Raw genomic sequence first — 27376 nt, forward strand, 5'->3', positions numbered from 1 at the left:
ACCAGCTCCGGGTTGAGGAATGCAATCAGTCCTGTAAAAAGCAAACTGATCCCCCCCAGTTCTGAGGCACACAGCCCAGGCCTTCTTCCAAACCCCCTCCGTTTTATTATTTGCCTGCGTTTGCATCTTGTCTACATATCTGCTGCCTGGGCCAATCAGGGCTGGCCTGGCCTGATAGCTTAGATTAGTTTAGGGAAAGCATCTATTTGTTTCTGTTAAGGGGTGGGGGAAAGAGCCCTGCAATGTGAAGAGCCACAGAGAGATTGCCAAGGCCGTCTTCTCTCACTGTCCACCACCACCACACCCATTTCCCATCAATTTTTCTAAAGTGCAGCAGTCCATCAATAATTCAGTGCCATGGGGCGAGGGGGCGCAGGAAGAGATGGGAATGTAACCACATTAGAGTGGTTTGCTCGGAACCAAGAGGCAAAAACGTTAGATCGAGGCAATGGCTCTATTCCAAGGCGCCTCCACTCCTGTCCTTTCAAGAATAAGGTCAGAAGTCAGAGACAGGCTTGGTTTCTATCAGAGGGGAAGCTGGGTTACATCTGCTGTAGCAAAATGGAAGTCCAGAGGCACCTTACGGAGTAAATGCTGTATAGATACCTAGCATAATGTGTAGGGTTTGTGTTCTGGCTGCGATCACATACGCAAAATAATGCATTTTAAATGCAATTTCCTACTGGATTTTGCCAGTTCACACAGGAAAATCCAGTTGGAAAGTGCATTGAAAGTGCATTATTTAATGTGTCTAATCGCAGCCTCAGACTAGGAGCTGGGAGACCCATGTTCGATTCTACACTCTGCTATGGAAACTTGCAGCCTCAGCCTCAGCCTCAGACTAGGAGCTGGGAGACCCATGTTCGATTCTACACTCTGCTATGGAAACTTGCTTGGTGACTTTGGGCCAGTCACACATTCACAGTCTAACCTGCGTCACTGGATTGTGAGGATAAAAATGGAGGTGAAGAGAGCAATGTGAGTCACTTTGGGTACTTGATAGGGGGAAAGGCAGGATACAAATGAAATAAATGTTGTTACAGGTGCCACTGGACTTCTGTCTTATTTTGGTATATTTCATAGAATCATAGAGTTGGAAGGGACCTCCAGGGTCATCCAGTCCAACCCCCTGCACAATGCAGAAAACTCACAAACACCTCCCCCTAAATTCACAGGATCCGTATTGCTGTCAGATGGCCAGCTAGCCTGTTTAAAAACCTCCAAGGAAGGAGAGGCCACCACCTCCTGAGGAAGCCTGTTCATACTTTTGGCAACATGTCATAGGATTCCATAGTTTCCTTATCCATCAAGCCTGGCCTTGTGGCTGTCAGATGCGTGTTGGGCCTGGTCCACAGGGTGCCCCTAAAGACCAGCATTTACTGCAGCCCCAAGATGGATGTAAGGCTCACCACAATTCTCCCTTCAAATTGTATGAGTTCAGTAGGCATGCCCAGGGTTTTTTTTTTAAAGCAGGAACGCAATTCTGGCTGGCTTGGTGTCAGGGGGTGTGGCCTAGTATGCAAATTTCATGCTGGGCTTTTTCTACAAAAAAGCCATGTGAAACAATGGTGCCATCAGGCGGTGTGGCCTAATATGCAAATGAGTTCATGCTGGGGTTTTTCTGCCCAAAAACCCCTGTGTGAAACAATAGTGCCATCAGGGAGTGTAGCCTAATATGCAAATATTCCTGCTGGGCTTATTCTACCAAAAAAGCCCCAGACATGCCTCTTGTTCTGGTGCAGGAGACTCCCTGAAGGGTGCCTTGGCTAGGGCTACTAACCTCCAGGTGGCACCTGGAGATCTCCTGCTACTGCAGTTCATCTCCACACGATCAAGATCAGTTCTCCTGGAGAAAATTGGCTGCTTTGGAGGATGGACTCTGTGGAATTCTACCTTGCTGTGGAATTCTACCTCCCCCCCAAACCCCACCCTCCCCAGGTTCCAAATCCAAAGCTCCAGGAATTTCCCAACCCAAAGTTGGCATCCCTAGCCTTGACTGAGGGCCCCCCTGGAATCCTGGTGCCAGCATTTGCCTCATGAACTTCTGCTGATCTGCTGTTTTTTTAAATGCATCACACACAGCTGCCACATGTAGCTGCTATATTTTCAGGAGCATACCTGTTTCTCATTTAATGAATGCTGTACAGTAAAACTTCCTGTAATACTGTTTCACTATCACGCTGTTTGACCTAGGTATTCTTAATAAAATGTGAGTGAGGAAAGTAGACAGTGGTTCTCTTGCACAAGTGGAAGTGGACAAGTGGACAATAACATGGGCCAAAAGTCATGGAGTTTCACAACGCTGTGGTTGTGATGTCCACCTTCCAGCTGTGTTGAATATATCTGAAAGTAGGAGCTTCAGGGCTGACGGAGGCCTCAGTGCAGAAGACAACCAGCCTGGAGATGTCCTAGCACAGGAGCCTAAGAGGCAACCAACTGGCAGTTGTCACTTCACCTATTATTCATTCATCAGAAATGGTAATACTATGGACACATTAGAAACAGTGTTACCAATACCCCTTATAAAAATCAGAATGTGATTTCAGGAACAAAGCCACAGTATTACCACTCCGTTTTCATGTGTAAATTGTCAAAGATCAAATGCCACTGATCTTGGCATCCTTCTTTCCCAAGTCTGAGGTAATATTGTTCCCACCCACCACAGCAGCAGCATATGCCCTTGCATCCAGAGAAAGTAATGTGCCCTAATTCTGGGGCAGAACCCAGCCACTTTTATCATGGGCTCAGGTTCGATGAAATTAATGAAATGAAGGTACAAATAATTTTCTCCGGATGCTATTGTTAGAGATAGGATTAACAGTACCCACACAAAGCCTGGAGATTTCCCAGAACAGCATCTCCAGACTTCAGATATCAGCTTGCCCTGGAGAAAATGGCTTCTTTGGACACCAGCTGTGTAGTATCACATGCTCCCTGAAGTTCCCTCCCCTCCCCAACCAATGGCCCCACGCCTCCAGGATGATAGCAGGCCACTGCTAGCCAGCCTACTCGTAGCTGATTCTCATGGGCAAATATACCTTGATTTTTCACTGCTTGGTAACAGGCAGCTGAATGTACGAACTGAGTCCTGTGACATGTTTGTGGGAGGCAACACTGGGCATCGTTCCTTTTGTGGTGTTAGATTTGCAGTGGCTGATTCATTTCACACAGAATCCTTCACCTGAAGTCACAGTGGTCCTGTGTGACACACAAGGTTTGAGGGGAGGGTTTATTGACCCATGGCAGCGAGGCAAAACTAAAGTGCTTCACAGGTTACTTGCTCAATAACTAAAGCTGTTCTGTGGTGCCTCCCAACAACACAGAACAGATCCCGGCCTTCTCCAAGGCTTAAGAGAAAAAAACTGGACATACATTTACTCTTTTTTATTTTTTTTAAATTGCAGTTAATACAAAGATTCCAAAAATAGAAAGAGACCGAAATGGTGGCAGCACCAGCTTCAAGTTTTGAGATTTTTTTTTTCAATTAAAATAGTTTTTTTAAAAAAAAACAACAACAAAAAACCCAGCAAGTGAGAACATGTAACAAAGGCAACTGATGTCTTTACACAAAGGGGGAGAGAAGAGGAAGCCCGGGACTTGGTTTTTTAAAACACCACCAGCCACAACTCTCAGTATAAAACAGGGCACTGAATCTCCCCAGGAAGCAAGAGGAACAAGTCAGCAAATGGAGCAGCTTTGGTGGGGGGGATGCTTACCCCCCCTGCAAAAGGCACCTCCCTTGTTAAGTGCTAGAGCCGCCTCTTGGCTGGTCATTTCACCCTAAACCCACCAGCTGGGTTTGATCAAGGCACAATCCCAACATTGGCAATCGGACCCAGGTTCATCATTTATGGCTATTAAAGTATGTTCGTGTGTGTATGTTTCCAGGGCAGGCGGGGGGAGGTTTGGTGTGTGTTAGGCTTAAGGAGACAGGTGGCCTCTTAAGAGTGAGTTCACCCAAGTCTCCCCCCTCCCACAGTGGGATCATCTGAAGAGATCCATCACCTGACAAACTATTCCCTCAACATCTTTCTGACAAAGCAAGTTTACACAAAACAGTGGTGGTATCCAAGTTCATCTTGCGTTGGACTCCTTCAGGGTTTTTTTTTTTTAAACAGTTTCATGAAGGTCCCACCACACATCAGTGGCATGGATTCACTATGTTATTGGGAGAAGGGGGAGGGGGATACCCTGGTTACCTCAGTCAAACATTAACCCAATATTTGGTGCTGGGGTGGGTCTGGCAAGGGTACGGGGTTTTCTGGCTGTCTAGGAGTGAACAACACTGTTGGAGTGTCATTTGCTCGTGTAACGTTTCCCCTCAGATGGAAGCCTTGTCGCTTAGCACTCTGAGGGGCCTGTCAGCCAGCACCACTTTGGTCAAGAGATGCAGACAGCTGCCAGCAGATGGGAGGGGCAGAAAAGAGGCAATTTCTCCTCATCTGACAGGCCATAACTGTGACCATGGACTCAACCAGGAAGGAGACAAAAGGCTTTTGTTCTTCCTTACACTCATTAACTTTGCAACAGGTTCAAAGGTGTGTTTCTGCCTTGGAGAGAAACAGCAGCTTATTGAACCAGAAAAAGAAACTCTGCTTTGAAAAGCTGGAGACACCTCCTCTCCAGTTCCCCCAACAGCAGCTGAGGCAAAAGAGAGGGGCAGATGTGGGGTACTGGAAGAAGGAGTTGGTGTTGGTAGCAGATTCCTCTCAAACATTGGTTGAGGCCTAGCCCCATACATACACACATGTGCACAGGCACACCCAAGAGTCAGAAGTCGACCAGTAGCCAATCAGCACACTTTAAAACTATGATGAAACTTCAAGCAGCACTTTGGCCAGGCTAAGAGCTATCCTGTTTACTTGACCAATAGCAAGCCTTAAATGTTTGGTCCTTGAGAGTATCCTGAATCCAGGTGATGAACTGACTTACAGCTTCCCTCCTCACTGGAGTGCCAGTGAGTCAGCAGCACCATAGAGAAGGTGGGGAGGGAACAGCACTTTAACGTGGTATCTGACTCCCCCAGCCCCAATTGCTAAACGCGGAGTTCACTTGCAATGTATTGCTTATGGGAGGGAAAGGGGAAAAGAAAAGCAAGCTGGTTTAGTGTCATATTTCATTGTCTCGTTTCCCCCCACCACCATGGCACTTTGAAAGCATTCATTCACAACACAGCAGGTGAGACCAGGGAAGGCAGACTGTACCATTCTCCAGCACAACTGGAAGGGAGGAGAAAAAGTGGATGAGGAAAGTCCCTCTGGCATATAAACATTAACAACAAACGCAACTACCCCCACTCCCCGGTCTGCATTTGGTTTCTCAAGAAAATGCAGCAGAAGATGAATGATGCATGCAGGCTGGCCTAGTCAGATCTCTGAGGCCCAGGCCTCAACTGAGGCATGACTCCACTCCCCAAAAGATCATGAGGCATGTTCACTTGCTGTCAGCAGCTTTAGGGCACAGAAACACCAAGTGAGACGCAGCATCTTCCCTTGCTCCCCCAGAGACTCAAGGCGATCAGTGTGGAGCAGACTATAGTATGTGTACATTGGAAATGACGCACCCCTCCCCCAGCTTCTAAGCCACAAGTCAATTATTCCCTGAGGCCACCCGGAGGGCTGGGCTTTCAAGTGACAGTGATGGAGCCTGGAATGAGTCCTGAGAGGAAAGCAGATTGCCACGTCCAGTGTGCTCGGGCCCCATCGGAGGAGGTAAGTGAGTGGCAGGGAAGCCGACTGTGGGCAAAAAGTCTCATCTGGCTGTGGGCAAAATTCCCACTCTATGTTGTAGGCTAGAGCCCACACCAAACAAGAGTGGAAGAACTGACAGCACTGTGACAGTCCATTCGTGTGGTGGCTTGCAAATCGGGTGCAGTTTAAGGCAGAGATATTGCTTAGTCTCCCCCAGAAGCAACGCCAGAGCAGGAACCTGGGAATATCTGTAATGCAGCTCTGAACCTAAGATGGAGTGTCGTTGGAGGAGTGGGGTGCTAGCTGGCAAGTCAGCAGCTTAGACTAAGTCTGTGACTTTACGCGGCAACACTGTTTTGATGTAGGAAGGGTTTCAGGGGGATGGACAAGGACATTGCTCTTCTTCACCTGGAGGCACAGCTGAAGCACAGGGGAGTGTACTGAAACTTACTGGGTTTCCCCAAGGTCCGTGGCATAACTAAAGGCCATGGCCCCTAAAGGGTGAGCTTAGCTATTCTGAAGGGGGAACGGTGAAACAGTAGACCTCATAAAAATGGCTGGAGCTTGAGAAAGTTTTTTTAATCTGTAGGCAGGCATCAAAGACAAGGTAAGCGCCTCCCTCCTATTCCTTCGAGAGACTGCCTGCTTGAGGATACCGCATGAGGTCACCTGGCTGGGACAGAAGTACTGGAGAGTTTAGATAGGCGCTTTGCCCTGACCGTGAGGCGAGGAAAAGGTAGAAACGCTAGGCCTCACATGGCTGCAGCTCAAGGCCTGGGTTAGGCCGTCCTCTCAAGGGAAGCAGGAGGCAGAGAGCTTTTAAAATCTTCAGCCAAATTGTTTGGCCTTGCTTGGAGGGAAGGCTGAGCCACACCTGAACTAAAAATCCTGCAGCATGTGAAAGGGTGATGGAAAGAATCATAGCCCACAGGGAAATGGCGCATCCTCTCCATGGCTCCCTGTCTCCTCACAGTGCATAGATAATGAGAGCTATTGGGGGATGGGAAATCTGTCCTGTATGGCCCCCCTACTGTTGAATGGAAGAGGCCAGAGGTTCACCGGTCTAAGCAATACCCTGGTTGCAAAAAGCACTAGCCCTGCCCCATTGGGTGGCCAGGCAGGTTATTGTCTCCAAAGTCCTTGCATCTGCCTTTTGATAGGGTCAAGGGGAAAAACACCAGCTTGGTTTTCCCCAACCCATCCAGGCCACTACTGAAGGCACTGAGTGAAAGAAAAGTTCCCCTGTAGGTATAGGACTCGGAGGGCCTTAGGGCGCCCTCAGCTGGCCAAGGCTGGTATACACATCTTCTGCTGCACTCAGCTCCTCAAAAATCGGGATCAGGTTCAGCAGCTCCGTGTCCGCCATGTCGTCGAACCAAGACTGCACTGGCACCTGCAAGGGAGTTGGAGGAAGAGGACAAGTCAGCCAGCAGTGCCTGAGGCCCTGTCAGGTGACAACAAGAAGACACTGTTATTGTTCTGAAAGGAAGATGAAATCTTACACACAAGTTTATTATTGGACATATTTGTACACTGTATGCAAATGTACAATGATTGCCCCTTAAATACTATATATAAGGGTTAATTTTTTAAAAAGAAAATCACAGTACATACTCGTATTTGAGTCAAAGTTATAAGACAGCCCCCTTTTTCTTGACAGAAAAGAAAATAGTTGTGGGTAACTGAGCTGGTCTGTGGTAGAAGAACTAGATTCGAGTCCAAGAGGACCTGAATGTAGGGCTAGACACAAACAAGGAAAATGGAGGTTCCAGGTTCGTGGGGTTTCATGAACCATGGTTTGCAAACCTACATGAACTTCTCCATTTCCCAAACTGGTTCGGGTATATGAAGGGGAGCATTTTTAAATGCTTCCCCTTCTCTCCCCTAGTTGTGCCACAGTGGCGGCACGCTTCCAGGAGTGAAGGGAAGACAATTTGCCTTCCCTTCATTGGTTGAGACATGCCTCTGAGGTGATATGACTCTGGAGAGGGAAGGGGGAATTTGTTTTAATACCTGCAAAGGGAGGAAGGAGGCATGGGGCCCGTGCTCTCAAAACATGCACCCCAGTGGCAGGGCCTTCCAAAAAGCAGCAAAACCAGGGAATCATAATGCACCTGACCCATAGGTTAAAGACCTCTAATGCTGGGAGACTCACAGCATTCTCCGGGTGGAAGATATAGGAGGCAGGAGAATTGTCCAGGATTAAGGTCTTGCGTAAATCACGACCCAGCCGGCTGAGATCCTTAACGTAACAGCCCTGGTGGAACACGCATGACTCCCGGAAGAGGCGGGCTCGGAAGACTCCACATTTGTCCAGCAGGTCAGTTACTGGGTCAGCATACTGGTCAGAGAGAGTGAGAACAGAGCAGATCACACTAGGGTTCAGCACACAAGCAAAAAATCCCAAATAAAGGGCAGGTGAATCCCCTGTGAATGGAACCCACTTTTAAGTGCAGATCATACAAGTGCAGAATCCAGCATTTTTAAAAAAGATATCTAGCCTTCAAGGCTTTGGAGATAAAGTTTAAGCACATTAATGATGTCCAACACCATTCCAAAAGCCAGAGAAGGGCTCAGCAGGACTTTGTAGTGGTCAGTTGTTGAGGATTTATTTCAGAAGTCTGCACAGGTTCCTGCTCCTCACTAGGGATAGGAGCACCAAATAAGACAATGAAAATAAAATAAAAATAAACATATGCAAACATGTCAAAATTGAATCATTTATTCAGGTTTAAAGTATTTAGCATTCCTTGGTGCAGAATTTGCTTTTTAAAAATATATATATTTATTATTATCTTAAATTTCTTGCCTTGAAGCACTAACTCAGTCCCCCAAACCCAAAGAAGGCCCTCCTCATTCTGCTCACCTTAGCTAGACTGGCCGTGAAGAGCACACACTCAAACAGCTCCCCCATCCGCCTCAAGAACTCGTCTACAAATGGCCTCTTCAGAACATACACCTGGGAAAGCAGCAGCAGAGGTCAGCAGACAACACAGAAAAAGCACTTTTTCATACTCACACAAGTCATAACCCACCTTACGGGTGAACTTACTACATGCTATGCCAACAAAACAGGAAGTCCCAGCCTCACATTTGCTGAATAACAGGGATGGGAAAGAAAGAGTGTTGCAGACAGGAAGGATGCTTAACTTTCCCCTCACTCATTTCTCCCCACCAATTCTCCCTGCAGGCAGTTTTCCAGACATTTCCCAGGATTTTTGTTTTGAAGGGGGGGGGGACCAGGAATGGCTGCTTGGGAGGGTGGTTGCAAGGGGCAAGCAGCAGGCAAAGATACAGATAAACACACCTCTTTCTTCTAGCTGCAAAATATTCCCCTTCCACCATTACTCATGCTTGCATTATTGGGCAAATGTGCATAGTCTGAGAGCCCGTGTTTTCTGCTCAATGTGAGCCTGGGAGCGGGAGTGATCGCCATGCAGAAGTAACCAAAGGCTCAAGGCCAGTTGCATTTTATTCTTCTGTTCTTCCTCACAACCATCCTGCAGTAATCCAGTTGGCCGCCTTCCCCATAATGCGGGCAGATAAAAAGCTCACTGAAGTCCATGCAAAGACTAACAGAGGACTGGAGGCCCCATTTCACAGGGTCAAACTCAGACCTTTATCTCAGCCCCCTTTTTAAAAAATAGGAAAATAGTTTATTCAATTCATAAAGGATTTTACAGAAAAAAAACAAAGAAATGAGAGGGGTTCAAGGACACAATGAAAAAATGAGATGGATACAAGTTCTAATCCAATACAAAAGGGAGCATAGGGAAAATAAATAAATATAAATCAAACATACAAAAACCTACTGTAATTTAAACCACTGGATGCCAATAACAAACAATTTACAAAAACAGTACATAGTATGCTAGGTATTAAGAATTCAAAAATAGCCTATAATCCATTCTATTAAGCAAAAAAGAAATTTTCCCAAAGAATTCAAGAACTGAGGTCCAAAGTAGATCAAAATCTATAGCCAAATCAGTATCATTATAAAAAAAAGCATTATTCATTGTCTTTCTCATTACATACTGGTCCCATAACTTATACCACATTTCAATAGTGGGTGGGGGTGGAGGTTTCCAATTTTTAGCGATTGTCATACAAGCTATCGCCAACATTGTCAAGATTAAAGATTTCTGATCTTTACTCACCAACTTACCTGGCCAGATATCAAATAAAAAAGTCTAAAGTCTACCAGAATGAATAGGTCGAATATCAATTTTATTTGCTCTATCACTTTGTTCCAAAAATTTGACACTATGGACATATGAAGCTGCCTTATACTGAATCAGACCCTTGGTCCATCAAAGTCAGTATTGTCTACTCAGACTGGCAGTGGCTCTACAGGATCTCAAGCTGAGGTTTTTCACACCTATTTGCCTGGACCCTTTTTTTTTTTTTTTGGAGATGCCAGGGATTGAACCTGGAACCTTCTGCTTACCAAGCAGATGCTCTACCACTGAGCCACCGTCCCTCCCCTGTTGTACATTCTCACCACATATGATACGGGCAGCCTTTAATTTTACTATTCCTCCAACAATCTGGACTTGAGACCCTAGAGATTTTACTTATCATGACAGGGTTTAAATACCAAAGTGAATACATTTTTTAAAAAATTGGAGTTGAATACCAATGCATTTAACCTTGATGGAAGGGGAGTTCCAGATCATTTCCCAATCGCTTTCATCTAGCCTTTGAGATAGCATTAAATCCCAACGTTTAATATAAGAGGGTGGATTCGAGTGAAGGGAGTCAATTAAATGATATATTTTAGAAAGCAAACCTTTCTCACCTTTGCCCTCTTCTTTAAGAAGGACCTCAAATGGCATAAGTTCATATCTAATAGTTTCTTTCCTCTGAAGAGAGTGGACCAAGTTCCAAACTTGAAGGTATTGATACCAATTGATACTAACTCCTCATGGCCCTTCTGCTTGCTCCTTAGTAATAATATTATTTCCTTGAATCTACTCCCCAATTCTATCCAACCCCGTAATCCCCCACAGATGGCTGGAGTTAGCCTTTATGAATTGTGGGAACTGTTATCTCGGACCTGATTTTCAAGGAGCTCATTGCCGAGTGAGAGCAGTTATGGAAAAACAACAGAAATGGCATTCCTGTCAGGTGAGGAGTGCCACATGCTAACCTGTGTCAATTTCCTTCCTTCCAACTATGCCCTGTGCATCGATACAGTCAATGGCTGGCATATCTGGTGCACCAATGAGAGAAGGGATCAGTACAATCTCATTTCTACTGGTGCAACAAAGAAGAGTTAAGAGGAAGCCAATAACTTTACACTTGCAGAATCTGGCCTTTGACAGAGGCAAGCGCAAAGCCACTCTACCCAGCTTTCTCTTCAGCAATTGGGTAAAGGGAAGGAATGGAAGATCCACAGGTCACCTCACTAGAGTGTGGTAGGCACCATGAGAGATGAGACACTGGGATTCCTGATTCTGGCATCTACTGAACTGCAAACTATAGCTTTGTTTCCCATTCTTCCTTGTTTTTAACTGTCTGCTTTGAGGATCAGCTATATGGACAATGTTCATAGCAGCTTGCCAGCTCCAAAGACGTAGCGAATAGCCTACCAGGTAACACTCTAGCTATGGATTTACCCAGAGCAAAACCGCGGCCTCCATATTTCTCTGCCTTTGTAATTATAGAGTGCTCCAGCACAGCTGCCAGATCTTTTAAGCGAAATAAGACCTCTCCTGGCTGACAAATAAGGAAATAACTGCACGGTGCCCATTACGGTTTGGTTCAATTAGTGCATTTTCAATAAATGTGACTGCAGGGTTGTGCGTTAATGGCTGCCACCAACACTGTAGTGAAGAAAGGATGCAATTTCCATATCCTCTAATGGAAGCTGGCATTCCAGAGACACTTCCAGATTCATTCCCCACCATTCTTCATCTGGCTGCATTTCTCTCTTCCCAGCTGCTTCATAGCTGACTTCATCTCCAGGGGTCTATGGGCCACCTCCTGAAACAAGTAATCAAGAATAGGCCGTGCTGCCTGGTAACAGCCTATCCTGGATTACTTGAACCAGGCTGGAGCCTGCATGGAATGGATTTTCCGGTGAATAGCTGACATTCTTGGACCTCCTGTTAGCTCTGCATGCAGGCACCTTCCAAATGGATTTTCTGCCTCTTCTTTATTCAGCACTTGAATGGAGTGCTCCTTCTTCATGGTTCACAACATGGAACTGGCCATCTGATTCTAGAACGAATCAAGCTGAAAGCCCTACAGGCACAACCCCCCCACACAAGTAAGAACAGGCTTACCTGATGGGTTGTCCCCTCTATTTCAACAGGCACTATGAAGTCGGCATTGTTGATTGGCTGTGGAAATTTTTTGAAAACTTGTGTTACTTTTGGAAACTCTGATTTCTGCACCTCACCAATGTCTTTCCACAATATTCTTGCTATTTAATGGTTTCTGCTCTTGTGATCCACATTTTAAATGACACTTACATCTATTTAAGCAGTGCATTCTACATCTGATTCACTGATTAGTTGGGTTATTCCTGCTCCCTGTCCAAACCAAAAATGTTCTTTACTCGTCTGATGTGGGAGTCAAATAGACCCCAAAGTCAGAGAAACACTAACAACAAAACCTTTTAGGGTTGCATTGAATATGGCAACAGCTAAGAAAAAAGCCAACCCTCTATTTTGCTTTGGCGCAGAAGGTACAGAACAGTAGCAAAGACACCACGGAGATAAAATTTGTCAGTTTTAACTTATGACCCCAACACTCACTGCAATTTACAAAAGAAATTACAAGTAAGGGGCAAACACACCACAGTGCTATTGATTTTGGAAGACTGAGAACTGTGAGGTGTATTGAATTGTGGAAAATTGAAAACAAGGTTTTATCCATTTCCCTCAACTTCTCCAGGTCAGTTTGACCCCATATTTTAAGCTTCTGCTGTCCTGTTTTTAAACTACCACTGTCCTGCTTCCTATTCAGTCCCAGAGCTGACATCTTCTTATATCTTCTTCAGGTCTGTTGATCGGAATCAATGACAAAACTCAACTGCATTCCATGAAAATAGATCCAGGTGGGCAGCTGTGTTGGTCTGAAGCAACAGGATATAGTAATAGTCCAGTAGCACCTTTAAGACCAACAAAGTTTTATTCATGGTGTAAGCTTTTGTGTGTTACATGCACACTTCTCTTCAGATACAATGAAATGGGAGAAAAACATTCAAATCAATAGACAGGATTGAAAAAAAAAGGAATTAGCATATAACATGATGTAGACATCCTGAGACAAAGCAGGGACAACAGGCCAAGTGCACAGGGTCAGCAGCTGTATGGATCCAATTAAGGGGAAACAATATTCGACGCAATAAAAATGTCAAAATAGGAGATAAGTGTGTAAGAGAATCTTTTCTAATTGTGGGAAAGTTAACTTTAAGATACCTGTTCGCCTCCCCTCAAGCATGAAGGTGACAATCATTACATGTTGTTACCAATATATTGTTCTTACAGGTGCTGTATGTAACACACAAAAGCTTATACCATGAATAAATCTTTGTTGGTCTTAAAGGTGCTACTAGACTCTTACTTATTCTACAACTCAACTGTGTTCATAGTGGTTCCCCAGATTCAGAAGGTACATAAAGTGTTCACAACATGAACAAGGCAGGGCTGGGAGTCTGATGGTCTGAGGGCATTTTTAAAGTATGGAAGTCATATTTAAGAACCAAAATGGAAGCCATCCTGAGCTTCTTCTCCAGTCCCAGGAAGAATGGTGTACATCTCATCTTTTTATTTTATAGTAACAGAAGGCTGTTTCCGAGATAATTTATTCAAATGAGAAAATATTTAAACCCCATCATTCTAGCTTCCACAGACATTATCTAACTTAAAAAAAATTATAATCACCTGGTTCCTCTGTAAAGAAAGCTTTGTGAGGGACTCAAGGTGGTTGAGGTTGTCCTCTTTCATTCTAAGAACCCAACTTCGCCTCTTTGCAGAGTTCTTCCTCAGTGAATCATTACCCCTTTACACAATTTGATAATTATCAAAAGCCTGTCCTGAGCTTTTTTTTGTAACTGGTGCCTTGCCACTTTCTTTTTGGTCTTCTACCCGCCACTGCAGAAAGGAGAAAACATCTCATGGGGTTCACCTTGAAGGAACTGTGAACAAGGGTCTCATCCAAGTCGATCACTACACAGATTCTGCCCTTGTCCTGCTGAGTCACCTCAGGGAGAAGACACGTTCCAGGAATCTAGAAGAAGAGACACACATTTTACCACCAGGAAGACCTTAAGCCATGTCATTGTAGGAATGTCACTGTAGTAAAATTAATGTGCCTCAAGCCCAGTGGACAATAAAGTATGTGGCCCTAATAAATGGGCTAAAGTATAAGCCTTTTGTATGGCTCATATGAAATTTCTATAACTATGTGAGTGATATATGTGGTTTCTTATGATCTAAGGCAGGACTAGACAACCTTTTTGGCTTGAGTGCCAGAAAAACACACAACATCTACCTGTGAAGATTTTGTGCCTGAAGAAGGGGAAGAAGAAATAGGATCTGGCCTTACCAGATGCACTGGAAGCAAACCTCACTGGCACTGCCAGCTCCTCAGAGATTCACCTGAGACTTGGCTAGTGGGCATAAGTCCAGAAAACTATGACAAGGCATAAATCATGCCCATAACCTTTGTCATATTGCTGACCCCAGAAGTGATCCCAGAAGCACTAGGGGCTCCTCCTTTGACTGCCTGGCCAGAGAATTGGCTGCGCAGACTGAGCAAAATGGCTGCTGTTTGGCCCACATGCCAGCAATTGCCTACTCCTGGTCTAAGGTTCCAATCCTCATGTCTTTTTCCCTCCAAGCCAGGGTTGTTTCAGAGGGTTCATGCACTTTTACAGAAGGCACACAAGTTGTACTGGTGCCATGCGCAAAACTACCCTTTGACTGATCCAACTTTTAAGTCATGATTTAAAAAAAAAGATTTATTTGATAAATCACTCCCTCTTAATGTAAAATATCAACTTCTAAACAGTTTTCTTTATAATACAGGATGACAGCTATACAGCAATGGTGCCTGAGGTTTGTAATGAATCTACTGTCAAAAGCGACAGACTACAGACACCTTTCTGTTTGCATTACTCCCTCCCAGCTCAATAATCCTGGAGGTGTGAACAATGTAAATGCAGACTGACAGGTGAGCTCCTTGGGTTGGATCTAACACAGTGGAGTGTTTCTTCGGATGGAAGGATTTCCATAAGCAGAGCACGACTTTCTCTCCTGTCCACTCCAACTGCAGCTCCTCCCCCCCACCCCCAGCATATTCTGCTGTTCTCTTCAGGGGGATTTGGGGTACAGAGGGGGAGGCAAGAAAGTCATGCTCCACAGTTGGAAATCTTTCTGCCCTTGATAACATGCTATTATCATAAAATCATTTTAAATAGGATGGCATGCAACTGAGCTGCTTTTAGGACTCCCATCCCCCCAGATAATCATCATGTTTTTCCTTTTAAAATATTATTTTTCATTTCATTTCAGAATCTAAGCTTTGGGTCAAATTTAAAAGAAAAAATAATGCTTTGAAACAAGACCAAACCATCAATTGTGCAGGAAAATATTAAGTGGCACAGGTTGAGGGAGAGGGAAGCATCTATTTTTTGTACACTCTTTGGATGGTAACAAGACAGAAGGAAAGGGCTGGGCTCCTCTGGTTTCATCTGTTGTGTGGAAGATGGGATTCCAGAAGATTCCCTCACATACACAATGAGTAAACATACAGATTTTGCCCAAGAGGCAGAATCTGCTACAGCCCAAGAGGAGACGACAGTCATTTACAGTAGTGGCTATCACTTGTGGAAACCCATTCCAAGGGTTTTATTTTAAATCAGCAGTCTATTGGCTTTATGGAGTAACCCTGAAATCCATTGTTCTGACAAAAGAAAATTCATTTCATTCTCCCCATTTGCATAATTTTCTAAACGCCATCCAACCCCAGATTAAGCTAACCTTTTTGTAAAAGTTAAAAGTCTCAACTACTTAAATCTTTCTTCATAATAAAGACCTGCCATTTTAATTGCCATTTTCTATACTTTTCCCAGCACAATCTGTAGTTTTTCTTCATGTAAGGTGACCAGAATGACACACAATATACTAAATATGACTGTAGCCCAGCCTCATACACAACAATATTATCCCATTTTATTACCAACCCCATTCCAGATAACTGAATTTGCCTTGGCAACTCCTTCAAGCACATTGATATTTCCAGTGCACTTTCTACTATGACTTTAAGCTCTCTTTTCAGAACAGTCACAACCCAACTCTCATCCTATCAAATTACATAGGAAGGTGGTGGTGAGGTTTTCCCAATGTGAATTGCTTTGCACTTACTCTTCACTCAAAGGCTAAATGAAGGCCTCTCACTGAAAGGGTGAAGTCTTTTCCATTCCACTTCCCACAAGGGTGTGTCTGTCTGGAATCCCTCCCATAGGAAAATGGTAGGGTTGCTATTTTCTGATGTGGTGCAATGCTAAAAGGCCATACATGTACATCACCTCAAGAATGCAAATAGAAAAGCTGATCTTATGAAGATTTTTGGAAGAAGGACAAAACCCCACCATGTCTACTCTGACTTGCCTCGGACAAAATCCCACCATTTCTACTCTGACCACACACCCCCTCCCAATGCTGAGTCTACTTTAACATGCTCTGTGAAGAGACTGCCTCTGTGCGGCAAGGAATTCCATTCAGGGACAAGAAGACAGAGCAATATTCTCCACAGTTTCCCCCTTGGGGTGACTGGTAGCATGAGAAAATTGTCCTAAGTGCATGGCCAGTTACTGCATAGATGGCTTTCGATGTGGAGACAGTAGGGTTGCCAAGTCCAATTCAAGAAATATCTGGGGACTTTGGGGGTGGAGCCAGGAGACATTGGGGGCAGAGCCAGGAACAAGGGTTTGACAAGCATAATTGAACTCAAAGGGAGTTCTGGCCATCACATTTAAAGGGACAGCACACCTTTTAAAATGTCTTCCTTCCATCGGAAATAATGAAGAATAGGGGCACCTTCTTTTGGAGCTCATAGAATTGGACCCCCTGGTCCAATCGTTTTGAAACTTGGAGGCTACTTTGGGGAGAGACACTAGATACTATATTGAAAATTTGGTGCCTCTACTTCAAAACACAGCTCCCCCAGAGCCCCCGAAACCTCCAGATCATTTCCCCATTATACCCTATGAGAATCAATCTCCACATAGGGAATAATGAAGTGCTCAGCAGACGTTTCCCTCCCCCCCCCCCGGTTTCTGGCAACTCTGAAGCAAGGGATTGACCTCTCTACTCATGAGTTGCTGCCAACTTCTTCAAAGTAACACAGACACACCATCCCAAGAGGAAGCCTTTCAATTGGAGGCTGAAACCTCCGGAGGTGGAAAGGCACATGGTCCTCTGGGGGTGGGGCTTCCCCCCACCGGCCAGCTGACTGGGGACGGGAAGGAGCCTGGGAAAGTGGAAGAACCCCTGCTGGGACCTGGGGACTGGCAAGCCTAGGAGACAGCCACTCCAGGGAACCACTTACAGTACAGTATAACCAGTTTGGTGTAGTGGTTAAGTGCAGAGACTCTTATCCAATGAGAACAGGGCTTGATTCCCCACTCCTCCACCTGAGGAGTCCCATGTAGATGGGCATGTAGATTTTGAGACTGCAAGAATCTCAGTTTTCTTTTTCCAATGAAACCACATTTCCAAGACATTACTATCTAGATTAGCTCCAAACATACACTAGTTACAACTGCGTCCCATTCAAAACAATGGGACTAGTTGTGAGTAAATTATTCCATCACTTTTAAAAGCCAAAACCGAAGGATGGGGGTATTGTGAAAAGGTCAGAACTTTTACGGATCAAGAGGCAAAAAAGCTCTGATGCTCTGTTTAAGCTCCTTGTCGCCTTCACATGGCCAGCAAATTCCAGAGTGCTGTAGTGATTAAGAGTGCTGGACTCAAGCCACTCTGTCATGAAAGGGCGATTTTGGGCCAGTCACACACACACACAGCCTAACCCACTTCACAGGCTGATTTTGAGGATAAAATGGAGGAAAGGAAAACAATGTAGGTCCCCTTAGGTCCCTGTTGGGGAGACGAGCAGGACATAAATGAAGGAAATAAACAGCAACAGAAGGCATAATGGGGCCAGATTTTTACATTTGAGCTGATAAAAAAACCTGAAATTGGCCCTAACTTGGTGGAAAGCTGGTATGTGTAATTGTGAACAGAGTAAACATAGGGAAAGACTCAGATTTATTTTTTATTTCCCCTCCCAGCTTGTGAACAGAAACATACCTGGTAAAACTGGTATTGAAGACACTGCAACAGATCAGACTAAAAGGGGGAAAAAAGAGGAGAGCGGAGATGTAGGTATCATGAAAAAGGAGAGACGGTAATGCTACCAACAGAGAGCTCAGAGAGCCTCTTGACTAACCCACTAAAAGCTCTAAAGAGAAGTCGCACATTTCCTCCTTAGAAAGCTCTTGCATGTAGCAGCGGTGGTAAAAGCAAGCGAGCGAGCACAAGACTGAAATGGTGATGCAGGAGGAATAACAAACACTGACAGCTTCAAATATAGGTATTGTCAAGGGAAACGGGACTTGACTTGGTCATACATTTTGGAAAGAAACCCTTCATTCTAAGAGTGTAGTGTGTGGCTGCAGGGTTCATTGAAAAGACACTCTGTGCATGACCAGAGGCATTTTTATTATGTAACTTTGCTTCTTTTTTGAAAATGCAAGGGAGGAAAGCACAACCACAGAAACAAGTCCATGGTGTTAAGCCTATGCTTAGAAGGATGGGACTATAAGATGAATAGTTACTTACAAGAACCTTATGTATTTCTGCCTCACTTATATCCTTGGATTTTATTGCCTGTAGCTGCATCGAGAAGCCTAGATTGGCAATGGCTTCTCAGCATAAGTGCATGCAGGGAAATAAATACAGTCAGATTGGTTCAATGTCCAGGTTCTGTGCTACGTCTTACAAAGCAGTGCATTCTGGGGTGGCCTACAGTATACTAAAGAGCCTTGGAAGAAGCTGTGTTCAAAGCTGCATTTGCCTCAAGATGGCATTTCTTAATTGATCGTTACGAAGGAAAACAGTTAGATGTAAACAGAGGCTAACTAAGATTACTGAGAACCCTGATTAGGAAAAGGACTAATGACAGATTTGGATGTCAGGTCCTGAGGACAGCGGACATAGACAAGAAAAAATAATTTCTACAGAAAGACCCTTGTGTACAGACAGAGATTTTCAGTATTCTGGGGTTGGAGGCCTAGGACAAAGATTGTCTCCTAAGGGGCAGCTTCTAAGATGTGAGATGCCAGAAAATAAGAAGGTCAGCTGAAAAAGAGTTCCGATTCTGCTAGCTTTGCCTAAGTACAGCCAGGGGATCAGCTCAGCCTTAGCTTACCTTGGCAATGGTGCTGGTCTCCTCCTTGTGTGGACCATGCTCTCCGCCAAAGGCTGTCTGCCCAACATTCTGTGCGCGAAGGCAACAGAAAAGCGCCTTGAAGATATTCCGGCCACGGGGCTTCTTTGGGGAAGATTTGGACACCAAGACTGAAAAACACAAGCACAGCAACCAAGATCAAACTGGTTCTAGAAAGCTGCCAAACGTGTACGATGACCCATTTTGGGTTGCTTGTTTTTGGTAAGGCAAAAGGCGGGGCCAGTTCCAGGTTTTGGTATTCCCTGGGCTGAGATCTCTGGGGGCCCTGAGCAGACAATACCTGGGTCCACCTCTCCTGCCTGCTTGCACCCCAAACTCTGCCTGTGTCTCCTTCCCTGACACCTTACTTGCGGGCCCTGCTGTCACCAATGCTGCTATCCCCACATATGCCCCCTTCCCCCTGGAGGCACTGTTCAGTGTGCATGGTCAATAGCATTGGGGGCAGGAAGGCTTGTGAGCAATTTGGTAGGGGGGAAGGTGTGCATGGGAGGGTAGGGGCAGCGGGTATGGCCAGAAGCCATGCTCCCTGGAAGCTGCCTCATCTCAAGGTATGCCATCACCAGCCCTGGCACTAGAGGCTTCATATCAGAATAAGTTGGAACAGCCATCACAGTGCAGAGCTAGAGAGTTACACCCTTTCAAGTACATAGGCTCCAATGGACTTGGACGCAATGACTCCAAAGGGGGTCCACTGTGCTTAGGACGTCCTGTCTAGCTCCCCACTGTCAAGTCACTGTGGCCTCCTGTCAGAGGCTACTGGTCAGCTGTTAGGGTTGCCAGCCTCCAGGTGGCACCTGGATATGTCTCTCTACTCCAATTGATCTCCAGATAACCAATGGAGAAAAAGACTGCTTTGGAGGGTGAACTCTATGGCACCAGGCCACACTGAGGTCCCTCCCGCCCTCCCCAAACCCTGTCCTCCCAGGCTCTGCCCCCCCCCCAAATCTCCTGGTATTTCCCAACCCAGAGCCAGTGATCCTAAGCTCTGTGGTCCACTTCAGCAGCACCAGTACAGTTGGCCAGATGTCAGTATCAACTTGGAAAACATGAGTTGGCACATGTGGTCTGTAGGACCCCACGTGACCCACAGACGTGAGGCTGCTCAGGTTCAAAACTGAGCTGCTCATCTCTGCTTCTAGACCATAAGGCCTGACCCTCACATGAAGAGTGGGGATCACTAGGAATCATGGGAAGGAATCAAGAATGGGGCAGAGATAGCCACCTCACTGTGCCCTACCTACTGGGAGGCCTGCTCAAGGCTTCTTTTGCTTTCTGAAACTTCAGGCAGATTAAACGTACACCCTGTGGCCATGTGTAATTTCTAGAAAGGCAGCCTCACAGCCCCACTTTGCACAAGAATGCCTGGAATACCCCTGGGATTATAGCATCCTAACAATGAAGCAGCAACACCCACCCACTAATGGATTGTCCTATCTTTTTACAGCCATTTTGCTTTACCATGACAACACATTCTGCAGGCCCACCTCCCTCCCTTGTGGAGAAAGTAACCAACCTGCAGAAATATTTTAGTAGCCCCCACAGTGAGGTAAATTTGTCACTACAAGCCATGATTATGTGGAGTGACCAGCAGGGGGCAACGCAGGCTCAAAAATGTATACCAAATGTATGCCAAAAACTGGATTTCTTGCCTAGGTGAACGCAGGCGAAATCAAATCAGATGGGGTGGAGGCAAGGGGACAGAGCCCAGGAAAGAGAGGTACGGATTTGACATGCAAGAACAAGGGAACACAGGGGGATCTGGTGCTTGAAAGCACCGTTCTAAAGAACTATTAGGAGCAATAAGCAGCTAGCTGCTCACCAGGATACTTGTCATCTGAATAGAGGAGAGATCAATTCCCTGCTCTGCCATAGATTCTTTTTGTGAGAGTCATATAAAGAGGGTCATGGAACAAATGTTCCCACTTTCTACTGCTCACATCAATCTCCTCCCCTGCTAGGACAGTGACTTGTGTGTGAGAGAGGCGGGTTTATCTTGCTGCCTCCTTTCCCCCTGCTCTGAATTTGTTTTTTGGAAGAGATGCTGGGCCCAAACCTATATGAGGAAGGCAGTTGCCTCATATGCCTCTTTCCCTCTACTCTCAAGCAAGGGTTGTCCAACAGTACTCTGTTGTAAGGGCAAATACACTCTGCACACCTTCAGAGGCACTGACTCCTCTGTTATAACGTTAAGGGCAGCCCTCCTTTTCGTGGGTGCTGTGAGGGGCACGATTTCTATGAAAGATGTCTAACATTCTGCACCAGAAATAATGGATTCTGCAATTAACAAATGCAGCAATTCTGCATTAAAAAATACAGGATTCTGGCTACATTTCCCCTACCCACGGTGTAGATCTACAGAACTCATTCCATTACCACCCATCGCTTCAAGAAGTGGGATTTGGGGGTCCAGAAACAAGAGGCAGCGATGCAGAGATGCCCCTGTGGCCCCAGTCGCAGGGTACAGTCTGCAATCATTCTGGATTTCCAGTCCCTGTGTATCATCTTTGCCTGCACGTGATAAGCCTCGGATTTGTTCCCTTAGATGTGCACCTGTAGACGCTTTGTGTCAGAACAGATCATCTGTGCAAAGGTGATGGAAGAAAATTCTGTAAAACCGGATCTATCCGGGAATGCAGCTGCAGCTCACAGTAGAGGGGTGGGAAGGGGGTGAATTGTCTTTTCGAGCAAGTCTTGAGGATGAGCTGTTCCAAGGAAACATTTCCCTCTGCCTTCATCAAAGGTTTCCCAACTCCCCAGGGAAGCAACATGCTGTGTTTGGAGGTGGCCTTAAACCTCTGGCAGGCAGTTGCAGTGCATCAGCTTAGAGCTCACCTTTGCAAAAAACTTGCTACATAGCCAGCCTCCAGGTAGTACCTGGAGATCTTCCCCCCATGATAAGTGGTCTCCAGACATCCAGGATCAGTTCCCCTGGAGGAAACAGCTGCTTTGAAGGATGGACTCTATGGAATTGCACGGTTGCAGTCTCTCCTTTCCCCAAACCCCGCACTCCCCAGACTCCCCTCCCAAAATCTCCATGTATTTCCCAACCCAGAGCTGGCATCCCTACAAGTTGCTGTTCTCTGCTGCTTCTCTAGTACTGTGATGGCTAGAAACTTGTATTTGCTCGATGGTTGGCACAACAAAACTCTGGCATTGATGACAGTTATTTGCAAAAAAAAAAAAGTAGAATGATCTTTTGCAAACAGGTAACTAGATCCTTATGTCAGCTAGCTCTCACTGGGAGAGAGGGAAAGAGACAGACTGACAGACTGAGGTGGGGGGAGAGAGAGATTAGTCAATTTCTGTGGTTGAACAGTCCCCCCAGAACAAGAGAATATTCTTTAGCTGTACCCCTAAACTTCTAGGAAGCTCCCTCAAGCCAATAATCCAACAAAGCCAAATAACTACAAGTCCTGATTGGCAACCGATATCCAGCAACAAGTTTGCACTACATTTCAAATTCCTTAACTTCAAATGACAAAAGATGGGCTTCTGTGCTTATATGTGCCTATTTTTAAAAACTCCTCATCCATCTCCTTCCCAAGTATCATTGCACTGTTCTGTCTCTACTACTGTGCACCATCACTGTGAACCCTTGTCCACAGGTTCACTCCCCAGCTTCTCAAGGTCATTGCCTAATGTACCTACAGGCACATGCGGTTCAGCAGTGGTCATTACCCCACAGATCAGGACTAGGGGCTGGAGGGGACTGGAGTTCTCCAAGAATTACAACCGAGATCAGTCTCCCTGGAGGAAATGGCAGGGGGTTTTTTTTTGGGGGGGGGGGGGTAGGCTCTTTGGCATTACATATTGCCTCTTCAAACTCCCGCAGGAACTGCCCTCAGATCTCTAGGAGTCTCTCCCAAGTTGGAGTCTGCAACCTTACTCAGAACCCTCTTGTTCCCAGGGCACTGCAAGCCTCCTTGGGGGCAGCCATTTTGTATTGTTGTTTTTTGGAAGGTACCTACCAGTTGTGGGAACATGTCAAGAGCAAGGGCCCCAAGCTTCTTGCTCTTTTTGCACACTTGTCAACAGGAGCAGTAGGATGGCAAGAGAAGGTCACTCAGCAATGGAGGGTCATCTTCCATGACCGTTTCCCTTCCATGACCGTTTCCCTTCCATGACGGTGACCCTCTAGGATTGCTCTTTACTTTGGTATACCTCCTGGTGTCCAGGCTTGTGTTTCCTGCCTCCCACTTTCTTGATCTGCTGTGCACTCAAGCATGGGCAAAGTCATAACTCTGGCTCCCTTTCTTCCTTATTTATTGAGACTTTATTTGCATTCCACTTTTTCTTCCCAATGGGAACTCCAAAGTGGCTTACAATATTCTTTGTGTCTGCATTTTATCCTCACAACAGCCCTGTGAGGTTGTGCTGAAGCAGTGTGCGTGCACACGAAAGCTTATACCCAGAAATAAACTTTGTTGGTCTCAAGAGTGCCATTGAACTAAAAAAAATCTGTCCTGTGAGGTTGGTGAGGTGGAGAATGTGCAATCGTCCTATGGTCATGAAAAATACAAGGTCATCCAGAGTGTGGATTCAAACCTGGGACTCCTGGATCCTCTTCTGTTCAGAAAGTTTCATGCTGCCCCCCCCCCCCCCGGGGGACTTAGAATTGGAATCCAAGTTTTGAAAAGCTTGAAGACCACAGCTCTATAGCAACTGGACCTAACATTGGCAACTGTAGGAGAAATACTATTACCCCTCCACAGAACAAGTTCTTGTTAATGACAAACTTTTAGTTTGCTTTGCCAGGAATCCAAAGTACATTGCCTTTTGGGGAGGAGGGGAGGGCAGGGGAGATACAATTAACTACAGTCAATGGCAGAAGGCAAGTGCCCAGAGTATGCTATACTGAAGGGGTGAGCTGAATATCCTATAGCCCAACCATGGTATATTGTCAATTTCTGCTGGGTCACCTACTTCCCGCTAGGATTCATGTGCAGAACACTCAGAAGTGCTTTGCTAGATTACATCAAGTTGAGCCACCTAAGCACAATCTTACATCCAAGAGCATTGAATAGACTGAGTAATTTAATTTAATTAAATTTTTGGATTTATATCGTGCCCTATTCCGCAACCAGGCTCAGGGCGGCTTACAACAAGTAAGTTGTAACTGGCAAGGTATTCTGTCTATGTACCCTGGCTTTGTAAATGTAACACATGTTGGTAAACCACAGGGATTCTTGGGCGGGGGGAGTAGACCACACAACAGAGCAGACGGCATTCCTCTCTCCCTCCCAAAGTAGAGATTTGGTAAAGCACCTTGTTCCTTTATTGCTCAGTCCTTTCAAGAACTTCAGGAGAAACGTTTCCAAGGCACTCCAAGAAGATGCAAAGTTGGGAATTCATAACCAGATATATCATTAGACTCAATAGAAAAGGGACCTGGTAAGTTCATTACAACAACAAAAAACCTACTTGTCCCTCATTAGGGACTGCTCAGTAATATTATATGCAGACTCTGCAGTAGAGTTCCCAACTCAAGGTTGGGAAATTCCTGGAGATTTGGTGGCAAAACCAGGGAAGGGTGAAATTTGGGGAAGGAAGGGAGCTCAGAAGGTATATTATACCATAAAATATGCCGCCATTTTCTCCAGTGGAACTGATCAGGAGCAACTCCAGAAGAACTGAAGACCTCACCTGGAGGTTGGCAACTATAGCCCAAGGTCAGCCAGCAAGCTTCTATGGCACAGTGCAAACTAGAACCTGGGTTTCCAGATCCTACTCTGACACACTAACTCAGAGATTCCAACATGGCATCCACCAATGTGTTTCCTGGTACTTATATCCTCCTTCCCAAAGCAAAACACCCATCCTGGCTTTCCTCCATCTCACAGAAGGTACTTCAGAAGAGCCCAGAAGGCCTCACCTCTGTGTTTGGAGAGAGCATTTACTCGGAAACAGCTGTTTCCACATTGGAGCCTTCCACCATTTTGTGGCTGGTCCTAGTTCCCATGGCAGCCATTTTGTAGTTAGCTGCACTTTCCCCATGGCAGCCATTTTGTGGTGAGTGAACACTACCTGTTCTCAGAATTTCAAAAGTGTCTTCAAGCTCAGAATAACTGCAGCAACCCTCTGCTCTAACCACTACACAACAATGGCTTTCAACATATATCAAAGCTTCATTGTGTTTGAAGAGGAGACAGAAAGAGTTACTGTTTAGAGGAGGTCTTTGAAGGGACAGCAGTGGTGCAATGCAGATTCTGGTAGGGTGCTCCAGGCATTCAAGAAAGTGAGAACTCTTTGGGGGGCTGATCTGGAAGCGGGGAAAGTCCCTTGCAGAACTATATCCGGATATGTTAAATCCTGTTTCCCACACACACGGCCTTGCAGTTTAATATTTTGCCTCCAGGCATTCCCCTCCTGAACCCGAGTCTAAACAGAAAGGCTACGTCAGTCTCTTTCGCAACAGCTGGAGCTGAAATAGAGCTGGAAGGAAGTAGGAAAGGAATGCCAAAGCTTCCCTTCTCCTTCCCCCCCCCCACCCCCCATGCCCTTGCGTCTCCCTGTCAGCTGTCAGGCACAGCTGAGGTACATCTGCTGCAGATATAACAGCTAGCGGCAAGCAGGGGCCTCGGAGCCAAATTCAAACCGGAGGCTATCGAGCCAGACTCCCTGGCCCCGTTCAGAGCCTTAACAGTTCAGTTCAAGATGTGCCCTGCTGCAACTCAGAGCAGGGCAAAGGGGGGGAAACCCAGAAGCCATTGGTCTCATCGTATCATTAAGGCAAGACAGGAAATAATCATAAAAAAATAAAATCCCACAGCAGGGTTTACAGCAAAACGATGCTTTGTCATCAGCAAAGATCTGCTTGGGAGCCTTCCCCAAATCAAGAGCCCCACCCTCTTTGGCAAGGCAATCAAGGCTATACCTTTGCATAAATGGAGAATAGATTTGCTATTTTGCATACTTTTTTTTGTGCTTCTGTTAATCACTGGGAGGGGCAATGAGTTAATGCAAGCACAGACAGTTCTGGCAGTGTTATTCAGCCCAGCTACGCCTGTGGCTTCTGACAGTCTTCATAAGGGCTAGAAACTTGAAATCAGGCAGATCCGGGAAGCTGGAATCCCTGTGCAACACACCACATCCTATATGTCAAGGAGCCAAACCACTCTTGCACTTAAGTACTTTGATGGGGGAGGGGAGAGGAGAGGAGTGGTTGCTCCAGGATTATCCAAAGCACAGGAATTCCTTCCCAATGCTTCTGGCAACACCGATTCTCAAAAGGGAGAGGGACAAAAGCTGTCTAGGAAGGAGCAGATAGTTGCCAAGGGAGACACAATCACTTTTGGCTGCTCTTAGTTTCCTGCCTCAGCTGACACAGGAAGCCAGCAGTGCCATCTCCCATCCTGCTGTGTGCTTCTCTCCCTTGACCTTAATCCGAGTACTGGGACTCTGTTCACCAGGGCAGTCCTGATTGGACAGGCAGCTTTCTTTTTTGCTTCCCACCCAAACTGTACCATGTTCTAGCCCCCCTCCCCCCCCAAAAAAAATCTCCCTACTCCTTTTCCCAAGATGATTTCCAAACCACTAAATATGGGACTCCATAATAGTCTTCGGGGGGGGGGGGATATTTTATTGCAGCTGAGCCTCTTTCATGGTGTTGGAAGTGCCATCAAGTCACAGCTGACCTATGGTGACCCATGAGAAGTGTTTCCTTTAAGCTGAGTTAGCGTGAGCTAGCCGACAGATTTTTAGCCTCCAACTCACACATTTTTGACTTAGCTCAGGAAGAATGACCCTAGAGCACACTAATTTATACAACTTTAATGCCAGTAGCTCACAAAGTAGAATTTTTGCTCACAAGACTCTACAGCTTAGAGGGAACATTACCCATGAGGTGGGTTTCCACTGCCTGCATCTGTGCAACAGCCCTAAACTTCCTTGGTGGTCACCCATCCAAATACTAACCAGGGCCAACCCTGCTTAGCGTCTGAGATCTGATGAGATCAGGCTAGCCTGAGCCATCCACATCAGGGCACTTGTCTCTTGGGTGGGGGGAGGTGAGAAACAGAAGAGGTTTCCCATTTCCCAGGAGATAGCACCAACACAACCATAAATGTGCACTTGGGGAAGGGAAGGGCTTTTTTTGGTAGGAGGAATTCCTTTGCATATTAGGCCACACACCCCTGATGTAGCCAATCCCCCAAGGGCTTACAATAGGTCCTGTAATAAGAGCCCTGCAAGCTCATGGAGGATTG

The 27376-nt window shown here is 45.8% G+C and overlaps 1 protein-coding gene across 2 annotated transcripts in view; it reads right to left on the minus strand.

Annotated features, from left to right (window-relative positions):
• Positions 1-3369: 3369 nt before the first annotated feature.
• The window catches only part of CTDSP2 (CTD small phosphatase 2), a 61323-nt gene continuing 37316 nt past the window's right edge, over positions 3370-27376 (minus strand). The window contains exons 2-8 of one of the 2 annotated variants that reach the window (XM_060253396.1): positions 19134-19282; positions 18014-18052; positions 13827-13928; positions 11978-12034; positions 8557-8649; positions 7846-8031; positions 3370-7083 (exon numbers count right to left, since the gene is read on the minus strand). In XM_060253396.1, the coding sequence (XP_060109379.1) occupies positions 6958-7083; positions 7846-8031; positions 8557-8649; positions 11978-12034; positions 13827-13928; positions 18014-18052; positions 19134-19282 (752 nt within the window). In that variant the 3' untranslated portion in view covers positions 3370-6957. The remainder of the gene's footprint in view (positions 7084-7845; positions 8032-8556; positions 8650-11977; positions 12035-13826; positions 13929-18013; positions 18053-19133; positions 19283-27376) is intronic. The other variant, XM_060253397.1, reaches the window with a different exon arrangement.

Source organism: Heteronotia binoei, chromosome 13 (assembly GCF_032191835.1).
Source record: "Heteronotia binoei isolate CCM8104 ecotype False Entrance Well chromosome 13, APGP_CSIRO_Hbin_v1, whole genome shotgun sequence".
NCBI lineage: Eukaryota > Metazoa > Chordata > Lepidosauria > Squamata > Gekkonidae > Heteronotia > Heteronotia binoei.